The 18,824-nt window shown below is 38.5% G+C and overlaps 1 protein-coding gene across 1 annotated transcript in view; it reads left to right on the plus strand.

Annotated features, from left to right (window-relative positions):
• Positions 1-18,824, plus strand: part of syn2b (synapsin IIb) — a 342,671-nt gene that overhangs the window by 167,558 nt on the left and 156,289 nt on the right. Inside the window, exon 2 of the mRNA XM_048606715.1 lies at positions 6,513-6,570. Within this exon, the coding sequence (XP_048462672.1) occupies positions 6,513-6,570 (58 nt within the window). The remainder of the gene's footprint in view (positions 1-6,512; positions 6,571-18,824) is intronic.

Below are 18,824 nucleotides of genomic sequence, written 5' to 3' on the forward strand. Positions count from 1 at the left end.
TTGGATGGTGCTATGTAATCCAAAATTTCCATGGTCCTCTAGAGATTTTTGCATGTGTTTGTTCACAAATTTCACTTTAACACCATTAAAGACTTTCGCATGCAAAAACCCTGACACATTCCCTGAAAAAGTATTGGTTGGTTCCCATAGTCAAATCATCTCTTTATTCTTGATATTTTTTCTAGATCTGTAAAATATTCTCCTCATTTTAAACTGAGGGTTTTTTTTTGTCGCTCTAGTCAATCTATACAGTAAAGTGAAGGTATAGTGAACCCACATCATATTTCAAGAGAGCAGGTAAACAATAGTGGAAAATTGGGACATGAAATGGTTGAGCTCAGATCACATTTTATTTTTGAAGATGGTCTTTTCTTTCTGCAAAAAGCAACTGGAGTCAGAATCAACATAACTGGTGGAAGAACATCCAGTGAGGAAATGCAAATTTAAATCCATATTTAGCATTCACAGAATGTATTAAAATAGAAACTCCAAGCACTTGCATGTGTTCAATACAGAACTTTATTTAAGGAAAATCCTTTGACAAGGAAACTTGCAATGATTGCATTTTGGCCATAAATAATATACTACTGCATCACTGCTTACGTACCTCGGCCCACAGCTGCTTATTGTAAGTCAGACATTCCCAATTATTTACCAGGAGTTCTGAGCAGTTGATTTCTGGAACCTCTAAACCGGCAACAGAAACTCTTCCATTGGTAAAGTATCCAATATAACTCAGTGACTTTGATTCATGACCTCACAGAACCTCAAACATGTTAATAGTGCTTTACCACAAGCAGCCTGGAAATCTGCCAAAGTTGAATATTTTCAACTGGGGAGGTTTACTTGAAAATGTTGGCTGGGGCTAGTTGTGCCTTTATTTAATCTGGGATGATTTTTCAATGAATGTTCAAGTCCAGATAAGCTGGGGTTTACAGGCCAAGGCAAACAGTACTAGCATAATGCTGCTGTTTGAGATAGAATTTCAAACTTGCATTAAAATTATAAAGTTGTAGAAGTTAAACATTCTTTTGATTCCAGAGACTGAGGTCTGAATTTTACGTAAAAAAAGACCTGAATGCAGTTAGAAGCCTGCTAGCAGTCTGGAACCCATACATAACTGAAGCCAAGCTTTGCCAAATGACATTAAATTCACCACAGTATTAGCATCCTGCTTCCAGGTTTCTCAACCATTTGGGGAGGTGAGGATGTGGTGATAGTATCACTGGACTGATAAGCCAGAGGACAAAGCTAATGGTCTTGGGAGCACATCTTCAAAGCACACCACAGTAGCTGATGAATTAAAAACAGAAAATGTGGAGAAACTCAGCAGGTTTGGCAGCATCGGTGGAAAGAGAAACAAAGTTAATGTTTTCAGTCCATTGTGACTGTTCTTCAGAATGATAGGTTTCTGAAGTGGAGTCATGTTGGACTGAAAATAGTAACTCCCCTTCTCTGTCTACTGATGCAGTCAGACCTGCTGAGTTTCTCCAGCTTTTTCTGCTTTTATCTTAGATTTTCAATATCTGAGCTTTTTTTTTACAGTACCTCGTGGAACTTACATTTAATTTGTTATATTCACTGGAATTGAAAACTAGTCTCAGTAGTAGTGACTATAAAGCTATTAACAATTGTTGTAAAAATCCATCTGGTTCATTAAGGTATTTTAGAGAAGGGAATCTGCCATGTTTTACCTGGTCTGGCCTACATGTGACTCCAGACCCACAGCACTGCGTTTGACACTTAACCACCCTCTGAAATGGTTTAGTCTGCCATTCAGCTCAAGGGAAATTAGAGATAGGCAATAAATGTTGGCTTTGCTGGTATTGCCTCCGTGAAATAATAAATTTAAAGAAAAAAGATCAGTCAAGAAAATGATTGATATATGGCTATTGTACATTATTATTTAAGATTAGTACTCTTTGTTAACTGCTGTCCCAGATGGCGTGCAGTTTTGCTGTTTACTGGAGTCTTGTCATCAATTCAGTATTGCATCTGTTGTCACTGAAATCCCTGTGCCACGTTAATGTCTGCACTTTGAGTCCAAAATCCTATCCGAATATGTCTGCTTCAATTTCTTCAACAGATTATGATTTGTGAGTTATGTTCGTGCTGTGTTTACACAAATCAAATGTCTAGCTGTTGGAGGACATTGATAATCTGTTATCCAGTTTGTGCCAAAAAGTGATTTACACTGCATCTGTATTAAATTTTTTAAAAGATGTTCTCATTTTCATAAAACCCACAGAAGCTTGATTATAATTCATGACAGTCCTATCAATGGCCAGCTGATACAATTCACTGTTTAACATTAATGCCTGTGGTTATTACTGCTGATCATTCTCAGAGTAGGTTTGCTAATGGGCTATAATTATCAAACCATACATGCATGGTTCTAGGACAGTGATTCCATTTTGGTGATCAGCTGCTGCCAAGACATTTTTGATGACCTGAGCACAATATACTTTTACGAACAATTGTTTGACTTTAATATCACTGACAGACTGTTGCTGTGGAAGAAAAATTTATATGAAATGGATACTTTGAAAACTAAAGTCAGAGTGAGGCATGACTCTGTAAAAAATCATTGAATTTGTTCCAAAATTACTAAAACCTGGCAGAAAATCACTTTCAAATCCCTTTAGGATTGCATTGTAATTTTGAAATTTATTTCTTTCATTTACTCTGGAGACACTATTGATCATTAATGTCAGCATCAATAAAATTATAGCTATCAACATTTTAAATCTAGCACTGGATCGATTGACCAATGATCCTGCAAAATACTAGATGCGTGAAGGAGAAGTAGTGTTAAAGCATAGGAGCCAGTGAATCCTTAGTAACATGCTATTTAATTCCGTTTGTAAATTCTTGATAAATAGGCATTGCTTCTTTGTTAATATTGAAAGATTTTTAGTCACAGGAGCCCAAATTTCACTTTTTAAAAATTGTTTCATCATACCCACTGCCAGGATGGAACAGAAAGAATATCGTATGTGGATCTAAATGACTTTAACACCAAATGTTGAAATTGCAAAATATCTGCTTTGTGTTTACAAAAGATTAAACACAGAAAGTACCTAATGCTCTAAATGAGCATGATAATATACAATTTGGCCTTAAACAGCAGCCCTGGTTACTGTAGATAGAAAATACTGTAGTATGTAAATTGTAGTCAACGGTCAGAAGTAATGTAAATAGTGAAGAGGGAACCAAAATACATTTTATTGTGTCCTGTTAATGCTATTGAATATTAAGTTTTGATGCCATCAAAAGGTTCCAGGCTCAGTAATTATACACTGCTGTTACAATTGGACAGTTTTATTAATTTTGGAAAATTCATGGTTACCCTTGACTGGTGGGGTGAAGCATGTGTATTTGTGTATTTATGCCTTCCTGCATTTTGTTGTATTTCTTTTGTATTAAACTGTCTGCAAATTTTGAAATTGTGCTTTCAAATCTTGAATCCAAATCTTTAATGTAAATTATGAACAACAGTAGTCCCAGCACTGATCCCTATGGAACACTACCCACTTTTTGTCAATCTAAGCGTCTATCCCTAACCAATACTCTCTGTTTTCTGTTTTGTAGCCAATTTGCTATCCATTCTGCCGCTTGTCCCATGATTCCATGTGCTTAATTTTATTTATGTCCCAGGCCTTCATTCTGACTTGCCATGTGGAGCTGTATCAAAGATACTTTGAAAATGCAAATATACTTTCTTTAAATTCGTTAACGGGATGAGGGCGTCTCTGCTTGGGCAGCATTTATTGCCCATACAACAGTTAAGAGTTAATCACATTGCTGTGGGTCTGGAGTCACATATAGACCAGATCATGAAAGGAAGACAGTTTCCTTCCCTAAAGGATATTAGTGAACCAGATGGGGTTTTCCCCCAAAAATCAACAATGGATTCATGGTCATCACTAGATTCTTAATTCCAGATGTTTTATTGAATTCAAATTCCACCATCTAGTGTGACAGGGTTTGAACCCATGTCCCCAGAATGTTATCTGGGTCTCTAGATTAACAGTCCAGTGATAATATCACTAGGCCATCACCGTCCACCTTGAATACGCTGCATTACATTTAACATATTATCCTCTTTCTGATATTTCTTCAAAGCATTCAAGAGATTGGTCAAGAATGTTTATAATGTTTATGTTATCTCTTTCCTAACTCCTATTAATATGCACATTGAAATCTATCTGAGCCAATGGGGTTTATCCTCCGTTTCAGTCTCAAATGTCTTGGTATATATTTAAATCTTTTCTAATGTCATGGCTACCTTGTTAATTTTATTGGTAAATACATAGACAAAGTGAGACTTCAATGATTTTGCTATTTTGCTGTAATTGCCTGTGAATTTATCTTGCATATCCTTCAATGACTGAATCCTCAATGTTCCTTCAGAGTTGCACAATGACACAGCACCTCAGAATGTAGCAAGCAGTGCAATGGACAGGCCCTGCAGAACAAAAGATCATTGCCCATTCCAAATTGAGTTTATTTTATCATTATGCCTGTAAAATAATTATAGAAACAAGAAGGATTTATGAAATTAAATTATCAAGGAAATATGAAATATAGAGCAGATTATTTTTACTTCATTGCTAATCTCTTCATATTCCTTTTTTCTCTTGCTCTCCTTTATCACCTGTATTATTATTGATGCCTTTTTCTTTAGTTGTAATTATCCCTTTTTCTCTTTCTTCATCCCTGGTTGGTACCAGCTAGCTTGATCCTTTTTTTTTTAAGACCAGTATATTTCTCTTGGATCTGATTGATCATTGTTTCAAATATATTTCATTGCTATTCTTTTCCTTTTCCATCTTTTCCGCAATTTATCTTGTCTGGTTACATCTTGGTCCCTCAAAATTATTATTTTTCCAATCTATAAGGGTTTTTTTTGCTCGACTGACACCCTTTTGAATTATTATTTTAAACCTTATTATATTATGGTCATTGTGGCCTTGATGTTTCCATATGCAGACTTTCCTAATTCACTCTAATTAATTTCCTATTTTGAACTCCAGTGACGATACTGGATTACTGAAATGCTTATGTCCTGCTTAAGAAACGAGGCATTAACTCCATTCCCTATTCTTTCTTCTTCAATCTTTCCTAGCCAGTTTATTTCGTGAAAATCTTTCTTTAATATTATTATTCTATGTGGTTTACTGCTTCCATCGATTTGCCTATGAATTTTTTTTTCACTCCCCTACTTCCCTTCCACTGTTACATGGTTACAGTTGGGCAGACAAAGGAGTTGCTAATGATCAGGCTGGGAGGGTGAGTCGTTGTTAATGGGGAGTCATTCATTCACAATTCACCCTCCCAGCCTGATCATTAGCAACCCCTTTGTCTGTCCAACTGTCTTTCTCTCTCTTTGGGCTCTATCCTATCGTTTACTCCCTACCCTACCCACCTCCCTGTTTTCTGCATATAAACTGACGTTTCCCAGCCAGCATCAGTTCTGAGGAAGGGTCACCGGACCCGAAACGTTAACTCTGTTTTCTCCTTCACAGATGCTGCCAGACCTGCTGAGCTTTTCCAGCAACTTTGTTTTTGTCCCCAGATCATTACTTGTGTGTTTGACTTGGTAGTACCACAAGGTCATTGCCTCCCCTTCTATCTTAATATTAGTTATGTCCCTTTTTTTTACTAGCATTGTGTCACCTTCAATCAATATAACTTGCCCACCCTCCCATCTTCCTTTTCTATTTCTTTCAATGTAGGCCAAGTGCTGGAAAATGGAATTAGAATAGATTGAGACAATACTGTGCGGAGCTGGAGGAACACAGTAGGTCAGGTAGCATCAGAGGAGCAGGAAAATTGGTGTTTCGGGTCAGGACCCTTCTTCTGAAGAAGGGTCCTGATCCAAAATGTCAACTTTCCTTCTCCTCTGATGCTGCCTGGCCTACTGTGTTCCTCCAGCTCCACATGGTATTGTCTTTGACTTCAGCATCTGCCGTTTTTGCTATCTCTTAGAATAGATAAATATGTGATGACTAGTGCAGACATGATGGGCTTAAGAGCCTTTATTAGTGCTGTAAAAACTCAATGATTCTATTTAACTGCCAGTTTGTTTCTTTCTTAAACCATATCTTCATGACCTAGACTGCATCTGGCTATTCATTATGAATTATTACCTCCAATTCCCTGCAATTTAATTTGTGCTCATTGATTGCTTCCTTTGCTTTATTTTTAGCAGTCATTACATACTTATATCTCATAATTGTAAGTGTTCCCTGACCGTTTACGTTACCACTTTTGTTTAGCTTGGCCTGACTTTAACTCTCATCTTCTCCTTTTATTTGCAGGTTGCCTGATTTCTGGTGGCCCCTTCTCCAAATTATTTATGTCCTGTGGGTTTGACATGAAACTCGAACTCTAAAGCAGAATACTAGATGATTAAAGCATGTTTTGAGAAGATAACAATATTGTTTAAGTATTACTTAAGATGATCAATGTCTAATTGATGATTAATTTATAATTTTATTTTTTCGTAGGGCAAAACTGTTCCGTGGGAAAAAAGTCCATGGAGAATATGATATCAGAGTGGAACAGGTTGGTTTCTTTTTTCTCTAGTTTCAAAGCTGTTCTTGAGTACCGTGCAGCATATGTGGGATGTGTTTAATGTTTCTGTATAATAGTCTAACCTCCTGCAGTAAAATGCTAACCTGCATGGGTGATAAGTTGGCACTTAATAGAATTCCATTTTTGGCATTTTCTTGCTATTTAGTACATTGATTAAGCATCTATCCCTTATACCACTGGATTGAATAGTAAAGATTGAGGAGCCATCATTTGTAAATAGCAATTTTCCATACTAGGTGGCAATAAACAATAGTGTTTGGGGATCAACAGTCGGAACTCAAATAACGACAATTTCCTTCAAGTGCCAGCACAATGGAAAATGAAAATAACATTACATTTAGTTTGTTTAAATGCAAATAATCTTGATACTATGCCAAACAAATAATGAATGAGGTGTAAAATCTGTCAATCCTTATACAAGTTACCTAGTTTTAGATGTTTGTTTTGGTAATTTCATAACACAGTCTTGTTTTCTTCATATGACTTCATTAACCTTTCTACAAAACAGCAAACTTTGATATCAAAAAAACAGGACAATAGGCCAGTAATAATTGCCAGTGATATCAATCAAAAATGTTTAATTAGTTCACGTGGTATTCTTCTGTGTGTCAGTTTATCTGAAACATTAATCTGTTTACTCATAAACATTTTATAAAAATATTTTTGACTTCTCAGCTAATATCAATAATAGTAATTTCTGACTTAATATCTCACACAAGGAGCTCAAGGTTGTCTTTGTTTATTTCTGATTTCACCCTTCCATGTTTTTCAGCCACAACACCCAGAGTTCTTTTATGACATGGGCTGCTTTTAGCACAGCTAACCCATTTCCACTGCTCTCAGACCGTTACATCACATTACATAGAGACATACAGCACAGAAACAAAATCTTCAATCCAACCAGTCCATGTCAACCATAATCTCAAACTAAATTAGTCCCACCTCTCTGTGCTTGGCCCACAATCCTCCAAACCTTTCTTATTCATGTACTTATCCAAATGTCTTTTAAACCTTGTAACTGTACCCGTATCCACCACTTCCTCTGGAAGTTCATTCTACGCGTGAACCATTCTCTGTGTAAAACAGTTGCCCCTCATGTCTTTTTTCAATCTTTCTCCTCTCACCTTAAGTATATGCCCTCTAGCCTTAAAATCCCCCACCCTAGGGAAAGACACCTGCCTTCACCTTATCTATACCCCTCATGAATTTATAAACATTATAAGGTTACCCATCCTATGCTCCAGTTAAAAGGTTCCAGCCTATCCAGCCTCTTATAACTCAAACCTTTCATTCCCAGCAACATTCTGGTAAATATTTCTGAACCCTCTCCACCTTAATAATATCCTTCCTATAACAGGGCAACCAGAACTGGACATAGTACTCCAGAAGAGGCCTTATCAATATTGCGTACAACCTCAACGTGATGTCCCAACTCCTATACTCAAAGGTTTGAACAATGAAGGCAAGTGTGCTAAATGCCTTCTTAACCACCCTGTCTACATGTGATGCAAACTTCAAAGAATTATGTATCTGAATCTCTAGGTGTCTCTGTTCTACAACATACCCAAAGCCCTACTTTTATTTGTATACATTCTGACCTTGTTTGTTTTCCCAAAATGCCATGCTACATTCATTTCTCATTATCACTTATTCAGCTTCTCTTCTGTCCTAGCCTGACACCCACAATCCCCTTGTTAACCTCTCCCTTTCATTTCTCTTTCTCTCTGGGCTCCATCTCCACCTATCCACTCACTTCTCCCTTCCTGCCTACCCCAACTTCATCTTCAGCATAAATACCAATCTTTCCTAGATGCTATAAGTTCTGAAATGAGTCAAACGACTCAAAATGTTAACTCTGCTTTCTTCACACAGATGCTGCCAGGCCTGCTCAGTTTCACCAGCAACTTCTGATTTCCTTTTAATTCTTAGTATTGAGAGTTTGACAGCTGCTTTCTTGAATATTCTGAAAACTGGCTTAAACTTTCCTAGTTTCAAATAACTCCTTTAGAATTCTAACCAAACACTTCTGGTCTGGAATTTTCAAAATAAAATCCTTTCTCTGAAGTAACCTATTTCCTAACTGTTCTGAATTAACTCCTATCTTTCTGAAAATTGTTCTTACATCTGAGTCCATGCCACCTGCAATCTGAAACCAAAAGCTTTCCAATCTATGTGTTTCCCTAAACAAAAAATCAGTTTTTGGTTTTTTCAAAATTTGCTCTCTCCAACTGTAAAGCTTTCACAATACAACCAAACTCACATTATCACTCAAAGAGCGCCCCGGTCACCTACTGTCTCATACATACTCATTTGACATCATACTTCTGGAAAGACTGGCAAGTTTACTGTTAAACCTTTACGCAACTTAGATCAAAATCTGAATACGATTAATATAAAATCCAAGCTCTAAAATAAATGCATTAATGTATGTATAAATGTACAAATCACCATACCTTAGATGACAGCGGGAAAGCCACATGTCCTCTGTTTAATCTCCAAGGCACCACTAAATTGGAGTGAGGCCAGTAATGATAGATGTTAATTGGTTCATTAATGAACAAAACTATTTCCCACAGCTGACAGCCAGCTGGCTGGGCTTTAGCACTGTCTTAAACACACAATATTTAGCCACTGCTGGGAGACTGGCCCAGGTCTCACCATGATTAAGTAGGCCTAGCCACTGTATTTTCCATTGTGACAGGCAGCATTATATCCAGTCACCATCAATATTAACAGGCTTTCTCAAATTGACATATGTCACTGCTCACTGAACCTAGAGATTACTGTTGCTGGTTTTCATTAAAATGTACCTTCAACATTTCAGAGATATTCCCCCTTCCCGTTTAAAGTAATGAATATAATACAAGAAAATAATACGATGGGAATGTCATATTTAGGTATCAAGTATTTCATGGGTAACAGCAGTCATTTCTTGCTCGTATATTTGAATATTGCCTACACCTGTAAAAACATACTAAATAAAAGATTAAATATAAGTTCATTCTATTTTGGGGTATCAGTCCTATAGGATTATGGAAACTATGAGCCACACAAGGTTTTCCAACACACGTCGTTGGAGGTGAAATTATTCCCATCAGTAATTTTAGTGAGGGGGTTGAGACAAGTAGCAAATGGAACTTCTTTGCTAATATTATTTGGCAGCAGGAATCCCATTCCCTTGGTGTTTTGAGAGTTATTAGGTCTTCATCATTTTGGAAATGATCAAAACTACCTGCGGGTTCCAATAATCAGTAGTCTGTGCATCCTCTGGAGGCAGGAAGATAATGAAATTCATTCCATACCCTGTAATTCTGAATACTATTATAAAACATTATCTTCTTGGGGCTATCATACACTACAAATTGGAAGGAAAGAAGGTGTCAATATAACTGATTTGCTTTTTTATCACCAAATAATGTAATATGCTGTACTCAGGAGAGTGATGGTATGATGGTAGCCTGTCTTGCTGCTATAGTGATTGGAACAATGTCAGCCAGGTGGGGATGTTAATCTGGTCCAATCAGAGAGCCCTGGCTGACAGATAAAAACAGGAGTGTCAGAGGTTCTGTTCTCTCTGAGACCTGGCTCTGAGGAAGCCGCACCAGTATCAAGTACAGTGCATGCTTAAATAAAGGGTGACTTGGTGACAGGATATCGGCCTGTGTAGAATTACTTCAGTGGTGACGAGTTCAAAAAAATACGCTCCTGAAGAAATGCGCTCACAACAGTCGTCTTTGAGTTGGGATAAGCATTTCTGGCGTCACGCTGTTATTTGGGAAGCTTGATGCATTTGATCCTGCCATCAAAGGTTGGGCCCAGTATGTGGAAATAATGCATTATTTTTTTCTGGGCAAATGACATTGCAGCAGAAAAGCAATTCTCCTAACAGCTAGTGGACGTGCAGATTTTTTTGGTTATTGGGAGCCTGACGTTTCCTGAGGCATCACAAGTTAAGTGTGTCAAGAGTTGATGGATTTATTTAAGGAATATCACAACCCCAAATTTCCTCCAATTCTGAGAATCTATTGGTTTTACTCAGCAATTTGATAACTAAGGGAATCTATGTTGGACTTTTTGATGAGATTAAGGTGACTGGCAGAGGCATGTGACTTTGATTTAACCCTTAATGAGATGCTGAGAGATTGTTTGGTATATGGGATTACTGATGGAACCATGCAAAAGTCCCTACTAGCTGAAGCCCAGTTGGACTTCAAACAGGCACTACAACTGGGTTTTTCATTAGGAAATGCAGCAAGTGGAGCATATGAGTTACAGGGTATGCCGATGGAAGTGGATACCCTCACCAGGCTGACTGAGCTTAGGGAATTCCACTTAAGTGAAAGCAGTTGCATAGTCTCACTCAGGACATATCCCGAACAGAGGGGCTGTAGGTCAGCCCACAGCAAAACTCCAAAACAAAGCCAAGTCTCGGCCAAATGGTTAAGCCTTTCTTCAGGAAAGGAACTGGCAAGCCATTGTGGTTGCTGCTCGTATGTAGATTCGAGACAACAAAAGAGTCCCACTAGACCTAAATGAATAAGATAACTCATGGGCCAGTATCCAGGAGAGTGCATACCCTGGAAAGTCCACCAATATCTGGTTTGGAACAGTTAAATTGCCCATTCAGTTACCACTAATTGTGGTGAAAGGCTGGGGTCCAAGCCTAATGGGGTAATATTGGTTGAGAAAGATTCACCTAGATTGACTCAACATTTTTTAATTAGAAAATGGCTGCCTGAGTGAAGTGCTAATTAAATACCTGGAAGCTTTTCAGGAAAGTCCAGGGACTATCAAAGGAGCCAAAGACACCTTGTACATTGACCAGGAAGCAGTTCCACGATTCTGCAATGCCCTCCCAGTGCCATTTGCCTTACATGCAAAGTGCAGGCAGAAATCAGGAGGCTGGAAAGAGAAGGAATCATTAAACTAGTAGTTTGCAGAATGAGCAGCACCGGCTGTACCGATTGTGAAGCCTGACGGGTCAGTTCACCTTTGTGGGAATTTTAAACAAACAGTAAACCACTTCTTACAGCTGGATAAATGCTCAATCCCTTGCATAGAGGACTTATATGCAAAGTTGGCAGGGGGCCTGTCCTTTTCGAAGCTGGACATGAGCCATTCGTACCTGCAATTGCAGTTAGATGAGGATTCCCGGACGTATGTTACAATTAATACCTATAGTGGTTTGTACCAATATAGACTGCCAATTGGACTATCATCTGCCTGTGCCATTTTCCAGTGGACATTTTACATGGTAAAATGCTTCGGATCAAATTCAACGGTGGGTTCTCATTCCAAGAGGGTACAATTACAAGATGGAACACCGTCCGGGAGGACAAGTAGCAAATGTAGATGCCTTGAGCTGCCTCCTGCTGGCAGATACTCCATCGGTGGTGTCGCCAATGGAAGAGTCCTTTCTGGTTTTCAACTTTCTGGACACCTTTCCAGTCACAGTTGACAATATCAGACTTTGGACACAAAAAGACCCAGTCTTGGCAAAACTGAAACAACTGGTGATGATTCGGGAAATAAAAGGGCCATCACAACCAGAATTGAAACCTTTCTGGACCTGGTGAGACCAGATCACCATACAGGAGAGCATTTTGTTATGGGGAGCAAGAGTGATTGTCCCGAGCAAAGGTCACCGCCAGATACTGGCTCTGAGGAAGCCGAACCAGTGTCAAGTACTATGCATGTGTAAATCAAGGGGAGGGAGATTTGGTGACAGGATACTCTGTGGAGTAATTTCATCTTCCTTGTTTGGTCTAAAATGACTCCAGAACCACAGCAACTCTTAACTGCCCTCTGAAATGTCCTGGAAAACCAATCAATTCAAGGATAACAAATGCTGGTCTTGTTGGTGATGCATGCATCTCATACAAGAACTTAAAAAAGTGTGCTATTTTTGGATTCTGTAAGAAGCAATACAAGACATACCATGTTTCCAGTATACATTCATTTAATCTGTTGCGCTGCCAATCCTGAACACATTAAATAACCAATTCAGAGTCAGATAAAACTTCATCACTAGAACCAAAGTAAATTTGATAAAAGTCTCCAGAATCCATAGTCCACCATGTGAATAGATGTAGAAAAAAGTGTATTTTATGTGAATTTTCAGATAGGGAGCAAGGAAACAGACTGATTGAATTGGCTAACATATCTACCCCCATTTGAAGCTTTCCAGAATGATGGGCTGGACAAACTGAAGAATTACAACTTTGAAGAGCCACTGAAGGATGGGCATGACTACAGAGCTGGTAACGAAAGAAGAACAAAACATTTCACTTTCTTCTGAAGTAATGGAGTGAGAACTCCTGCTCTTTGCAGTGGAGAAAAATGAATGTTCAAAAGAAAAAGGTTAACTCAGGATAAATCTAAGTCTCAGAATATTATTTCTGGGATAATGAAATCTTTAGGTGATACCTCTGGATAACAAAATCTTTAGGTGATGCCTCTTTTCAGATCAGAGAGATGAATAATGAGCTGAAAGATCAACATAGAAGATAAACTACAAGCTCTGCATCATTAATCCAATGAAAACGTTGGTGCTTTACAGGTAAATCTGGAACAATTCACATGTAAAACAAATCAGGCTCAGCAGGAACTGCTACATAGATATTGGCTTAAACTCAAAGCAATGCTATAAAAAATGACAGAATTACAAAACAGGTAGAGGTACACATCACATACAGAAGGAGCTACAAATCACTGTTGAGACAGTTTCTTTGAAAATAAATGGCAGCAATATTGTACTATTGAAAGAACTTAAGCAGAAGAAGAACATCAAGTGAAAGAAGACTGGGCTTTAAAGAAGACAAAAATAATAATAAAAGTTGGAGAGCCTGGACAGCTATTAGAGCAAGTCATGAAGGAGAAAATAAATTGGATGAACAAAAATGCTAAAACTTCATTAAAATTTAAGAATCCAGGGTATAAAATCAGAAATTTCATAATTACCTATGAAATCTTAAAGAATAAGACTATAAATGCCAGAACATTTTAAACTTCTCAAAACAGCTTGAGAAACTAAAGTGATTAATCTGAAACAAAATTTGATTCTAGTCAGGAAAAGCAAATTGTGCAACAGCAACCGCAGTCCTTGAAATAAAAACTTGATGACAAGAACAGGAATGACCAACAATATCACTGATAACTGTGGCAATCAACAGTAACTCCTAGATACTGTCATCATCACAAGACATGTAAACAAATTACCTATTCATTTTAAAACTTTGCCTATAAAAGAGTTCACCTCTGAGGACTCCAGATATTTAAATGTATATGATGCTGTGGCTATAACTGCCTGTTGGTCTGCTTTGCGTTTGTCAGCTGCACAGAAAGAAATCAGTTTGTTGTTATATTTTCTGTTTTATAACTTAGAATGTGCATCACAGTTTTAAATAAACTCACCCATGGAGTTAATGAATCCCTAACAAGAGATTGATTATTAGACCATTATTTTTAACATGACAGTAGCAAGCACCAATTTAATATGTAAGTGCTGACTGACCAGAGGTCTGCCCATGGTCTCCGACCTTGCCCAATGTTGCTGGTCAAGCAGAAGTCAGCAGTCTAAAGGAGCTGAAGAGAATCTCTGGAGGTGTCTCTCAGTGACAGTCCACTGCCCTCCATTCCTGGCCCCAACTGTCCACAGATTGGGGAAAAATTGAACCCTTCAAATCTTGGCAGGTAGGTCAGCCGTCTGACTAGAATGCAGATCAAATTGCAAATGCAATACAACTTCTGTGGATTTCTCAATAACTACCCCCAGACAGTAATTACATTGTGTGTCTTCAAACCTCATTAAGTTTCACTTTTACCAATCTGGCTTGGAAACTCTCTCTCAAGAACCATTCCATCACAGGCTACCACAATAATTGCTTCTCATCTGGTGAAAAATGCTGCCAAAGGAGCCCTGATAAATGGTTACAGTGCATCCTGTAAATAGCATATGCTGCAGCAGAGTTGAAGAGAGTCAGTGTTGAAGGTGGTGCATGCGATGCCAATCCCCAAGTGGACCATTTGTCCCAAATGGTCTCAAGCTTCTTAGGTATTATTGGAGGTGCCCACATCCAGCCCAGTGGACATTATTCCATCACATATGGGCAGCGCGGTTGCTCAGTGGTTAGCACTGCTGCCTTACAGCACCAGGGACCCGGATTCGATTTCACCCTCAGGCGACTATCTGTGTGGAGTTTGCACATTCTCCCTGTGTCTGCGTGGGTTCCACCCACAGTCCAAAGATGTGCAGGTTAGGTGAGTTGGCCATGCTAAATTGTCCGTAGTGTCCAGGGGTGTGTAAATTAGGTGGCTTAGACATGGGAAATGCCAGATTACAGGGAAAGGGTAGGGGAATGGGTCTGGGTGGGATGTTCTTCAGAGGGGCGGTGTGAACTTGTTGGGCCAAATGGTCTGTTTCCACACTGTAGGGATTCTATGATTCCTAACTTGTGCCTTGTAGATAGTTGATCAACTGTGGAAAGTCAGGAGTTCAGTTTTATTTACCACAAAATTTCCAAACTTTGTCTTGCTTTCGTAGCCATAGTATTTATATGGCTTGTCCAGTTCATTTTCTGGCTAATGGTAAGCCCCAAGAATGTTCACAATGTTGTCCTTGTTGGAGATAGTCATTGTCTATCATGTACATGGGGTATTATTTGTATTAGCTTTGTTGTCGTCCATGTCTTATTTTTTTGGATATGGACTGCTTCAGTATCTGAGGAGTCACAAATGGTGCTGAACATTGTTCAATCATCAGTGAACATTCCCACTTCTGACCATTTGATAAAGCAGATGAAACATTGTGCCAGGACACAATCATGATGAACTCCTGCAGAGATATTCCCAGCTAGATGACTAAACTTTAATTACCATGACCATCTTCCTTTTTGCTATATATGACTCCAACCAGTGGAGAATTTTCACCCTGGTGACTCAATTTATGCAAAAGGTCTTGAATGCCACATTTAGTCAAACAGTACCCAATGTCAAGGGCAGCTACCTGATGGCAAGGGGAGCTCATCTCATCTCTCAAGTTCAGCTTTACTGTCTATGTTTGGATCAAGGCTATAATGCAGTCAGGAGATGAGTGACCCTGGCAGAACACAAACTGTACTTCAGTGAGCAGCTTATTGCTGAGTAAATGCCACCTTGGAGGTAATTAAAGAGGTCAGCACCCAATTCGACATCTTAGCACACCCATGTCCTACACTATAGAATAAACTACATTTTTTTCTTTTTCAGATAAAACCACTTTCCAATGCCTTCTATGCTGACCTTCAATTCAGCACCCAATCGCTCCTGTATCTTAGTGCTGGATCCATCACCAACCTGGAACCAACTTCCACAACTTTCACACCATTAAAGACCATAAGACTGTAAAATGAAGCAGTAGAAGTAGACCGTTCAGCTCATCAACAAAATCATAACAGATCTTAACATTTTCAACACCACTTTCCTTCCTGTTCATGCTAACCTTTGATTCTTTACCAATTAAAAACCTGTCTATCTCAGCCATAAATATTCTTACCGTCCCAATCTCAACAGACCTCTGGGGTAAAAAATTCCACAGATTCACTACCCGCTGAGGGAAGAAATTCTTTCTTATCGCTGTCTTAAATGGGCAATCACTTACTTTAAGATTATGCCTTCTGGTCCCAGACAAGAGAAAACAACCTCTCCACATCTACTCTATCAAGCCTCCCAAGAATCTCATGTTTCAATAAGGTTATCTCACATTCTTCTGAATTCCATTGAGTACAGGTCCAACCTACTTCAGCCTCTCCTCATAACAAAATCCCTCCACACACAGAATCAACCTTGTGAGCTTTCTCTGCACTGCCTCCAAGGCTAGCATATCTTTCCTTAGATAAGGGAACCAAAAGTGTTCTCAGTATTCTAGCGTGTGGTCCAGTAAGTGCCTTATATAGTTTTAGCAAGATTTCCCTATTTTTATACTACATTCCTCTTGAAATAAAGGTTCATATTCTACTTGCCCTCCCTCCCTATAACCTGCTGAACTTGGATGCTAGCTTCTTATAATTCATGCATGGTGATCCCCAAATCCCCAGGAAGCAGTCTTTCTCATTCAAATAGTGTTCAGCTCCTCTATTCTTCCTGTCAACATACATAACATCACATTTCCCCACATCATATTATAACAGCCAAACTGTTGCCCGTTCACTTAACCTGTCTATATCCTTCTGTAAACATTGGCTAACCATCTTGACAGACAATGAGACATGCCACTTGAGACACTTCAGACTATGATTAAATGTCATTTGGCAGAGAGTAAAAATAGTTCTGTCTCTTAATCGTTGGTAATTTTTCATGTTTTTGGAACTTTGAGTAAGTCAGAATGTTACAATCCCTTTCTCAGTTCTTTAATCTCTTTGTACTTAGTCTTCACAATTACAAATTCATAAGGCTAGATATAATCTTGTCAAGGTATACAGTTCCTTTGCCAATAGTTCCTATCATGAGAAATAAGAAAAACATTATTATAATGAAATTTCACTTGGAAACTTACAGTACCAGTTCTGTACTTCTAAAAAAAAACTTCTCACCATGAAATGTTTATTCAGTAGTGATAATATGTTTCTTAAATAAAACCTGCTAATCTCTACATGGGAATTAATCTAACTGAACTATTAATAGCTATTTATACAGATTCAGTACCTTAGTTATCCATTTTATAAGAACGTGACCATGTGTGTAATAAGCCTCATCATTGATGGTGATATTTCTGAGACTGTGAAGCAGCAGAAACAGTGTCTGCCCTTGAACAGACCAGCTAAAATCTGTTTGTTGAAAATATGGAGCAGAATACATTGGTGAACTGAATTAACATATAATGCATTGGATTATAAAGTAATTGGTTGGAGCTTAAATCACCTGGTGTCACAGTGAGTTTGAAACCTCAATTGCACAGTCATGGTGCTCCTTCAAGTGATAGGCACACTCTTCGCTGCACTCAGCATGGAGTTGAATCACTGCACCTTGTAGTGATCAGATAAAGAGTGGATGTACATCCACAGTGGATATAGATCACTCTCAACCCCCACAACTGATCTCTAGCAGGGTAGATGTTAATAACCACTATATGTGTAAGAAGAATACGACAATCAAGACAACAGTGGCGTTGTTTCCAAATATATGTGATGTTTTGACAATATGTCAATGAGTAATGTTGAGCTGGTTTGATTTTATAGTAGCACTGGACTATGATGATGTTCCACAGCGTTGTGACTAACTCTGCTCATTCCTAGTACTTGCTGAACTTGGCCTATGTTCTAAGAGCTGCCAAGGGGCTAGAGGCTTGTAAAACAATGAATTGTATAGAACCTGTTAGTTTTTTAACAGCTGGCCTCCATTCTCTTGTGGCCTCATTAAAATGAATGGGAACCTACCTTCCAGACGGAGTAGACGAATGAATGCTTTATTTGTTTTGATGACTTTGTGTATCATGGTCCCCACAGATCATTAAACACAGCAAGGAATGCTATTAGCTCAAAATACCAGTGAAGTAATACAAACACCAGCCAAAGGTCATGTGCAGCAACACTTTCTAACATTACAATTACAGTGAAAATTGAAGTTAGGCTCCAAAGTTAATAATCTCTTGTGTGTGGGTGGATGGATGGAGTCGAACACCAATATAGGACTGACTTTCTGGAGCACAAGTGCATTGTGGCTATTTTATATGTAAATGTCAGAATAGTACTGCAGTACAGGTTTAGATAAATCACCAATGTCATTCAAGTAAGAATTTTTATTCAGATCTCAAAATAGCTTGAAACTGTGATGTTTAAGTAATCAAAATGTAAAGCAGTCTTATAAGCTGAATTTTGATGTCAATGAAACACACTCAATTATTAATAAATTATTATCAATTCTGCATGTGTTTCCTCTGGGTGCTCCAGTTTCCTCCCACAGTCCAAAGATGTGCAGACTAGGTGGATTGGCCATGCTAAATTGCCTGTAATGTTCGGCGATGTATAGATTAGGTGGGTTATAGGGGGATAGGTCTGGGTGGGATGCTCTGTGGGTCGGTGTGGACTTGTTGGGCCGAAGGGCCTGTTTCCACACTGTAGGGACTCTATGGTTCTATTAATTACTGTCTGTACTTAAACTGAAAAGAGATTCTTCTTTATGTTTCTATTTGAATTATTGATGCTCTATACAAGTTTTCTTTCATAAAAAGGAGACCAGTAGAGGTATCC

This window comes from Rhincodon typus, chromosome 16 (assembly GCF_021869965.1).
Source record: "Rhincodon typus isolate 14 chromosome 16, sRhiTyp1.1, whole genome shotgun sequence".
Classification (NCBI taxonomy): Eukaryota; Metazoa; Chordata; class Chondrichthyes; order Orectolobiformes; family Rhincodontidae; genus Rhincodon; species Rhincodon typus.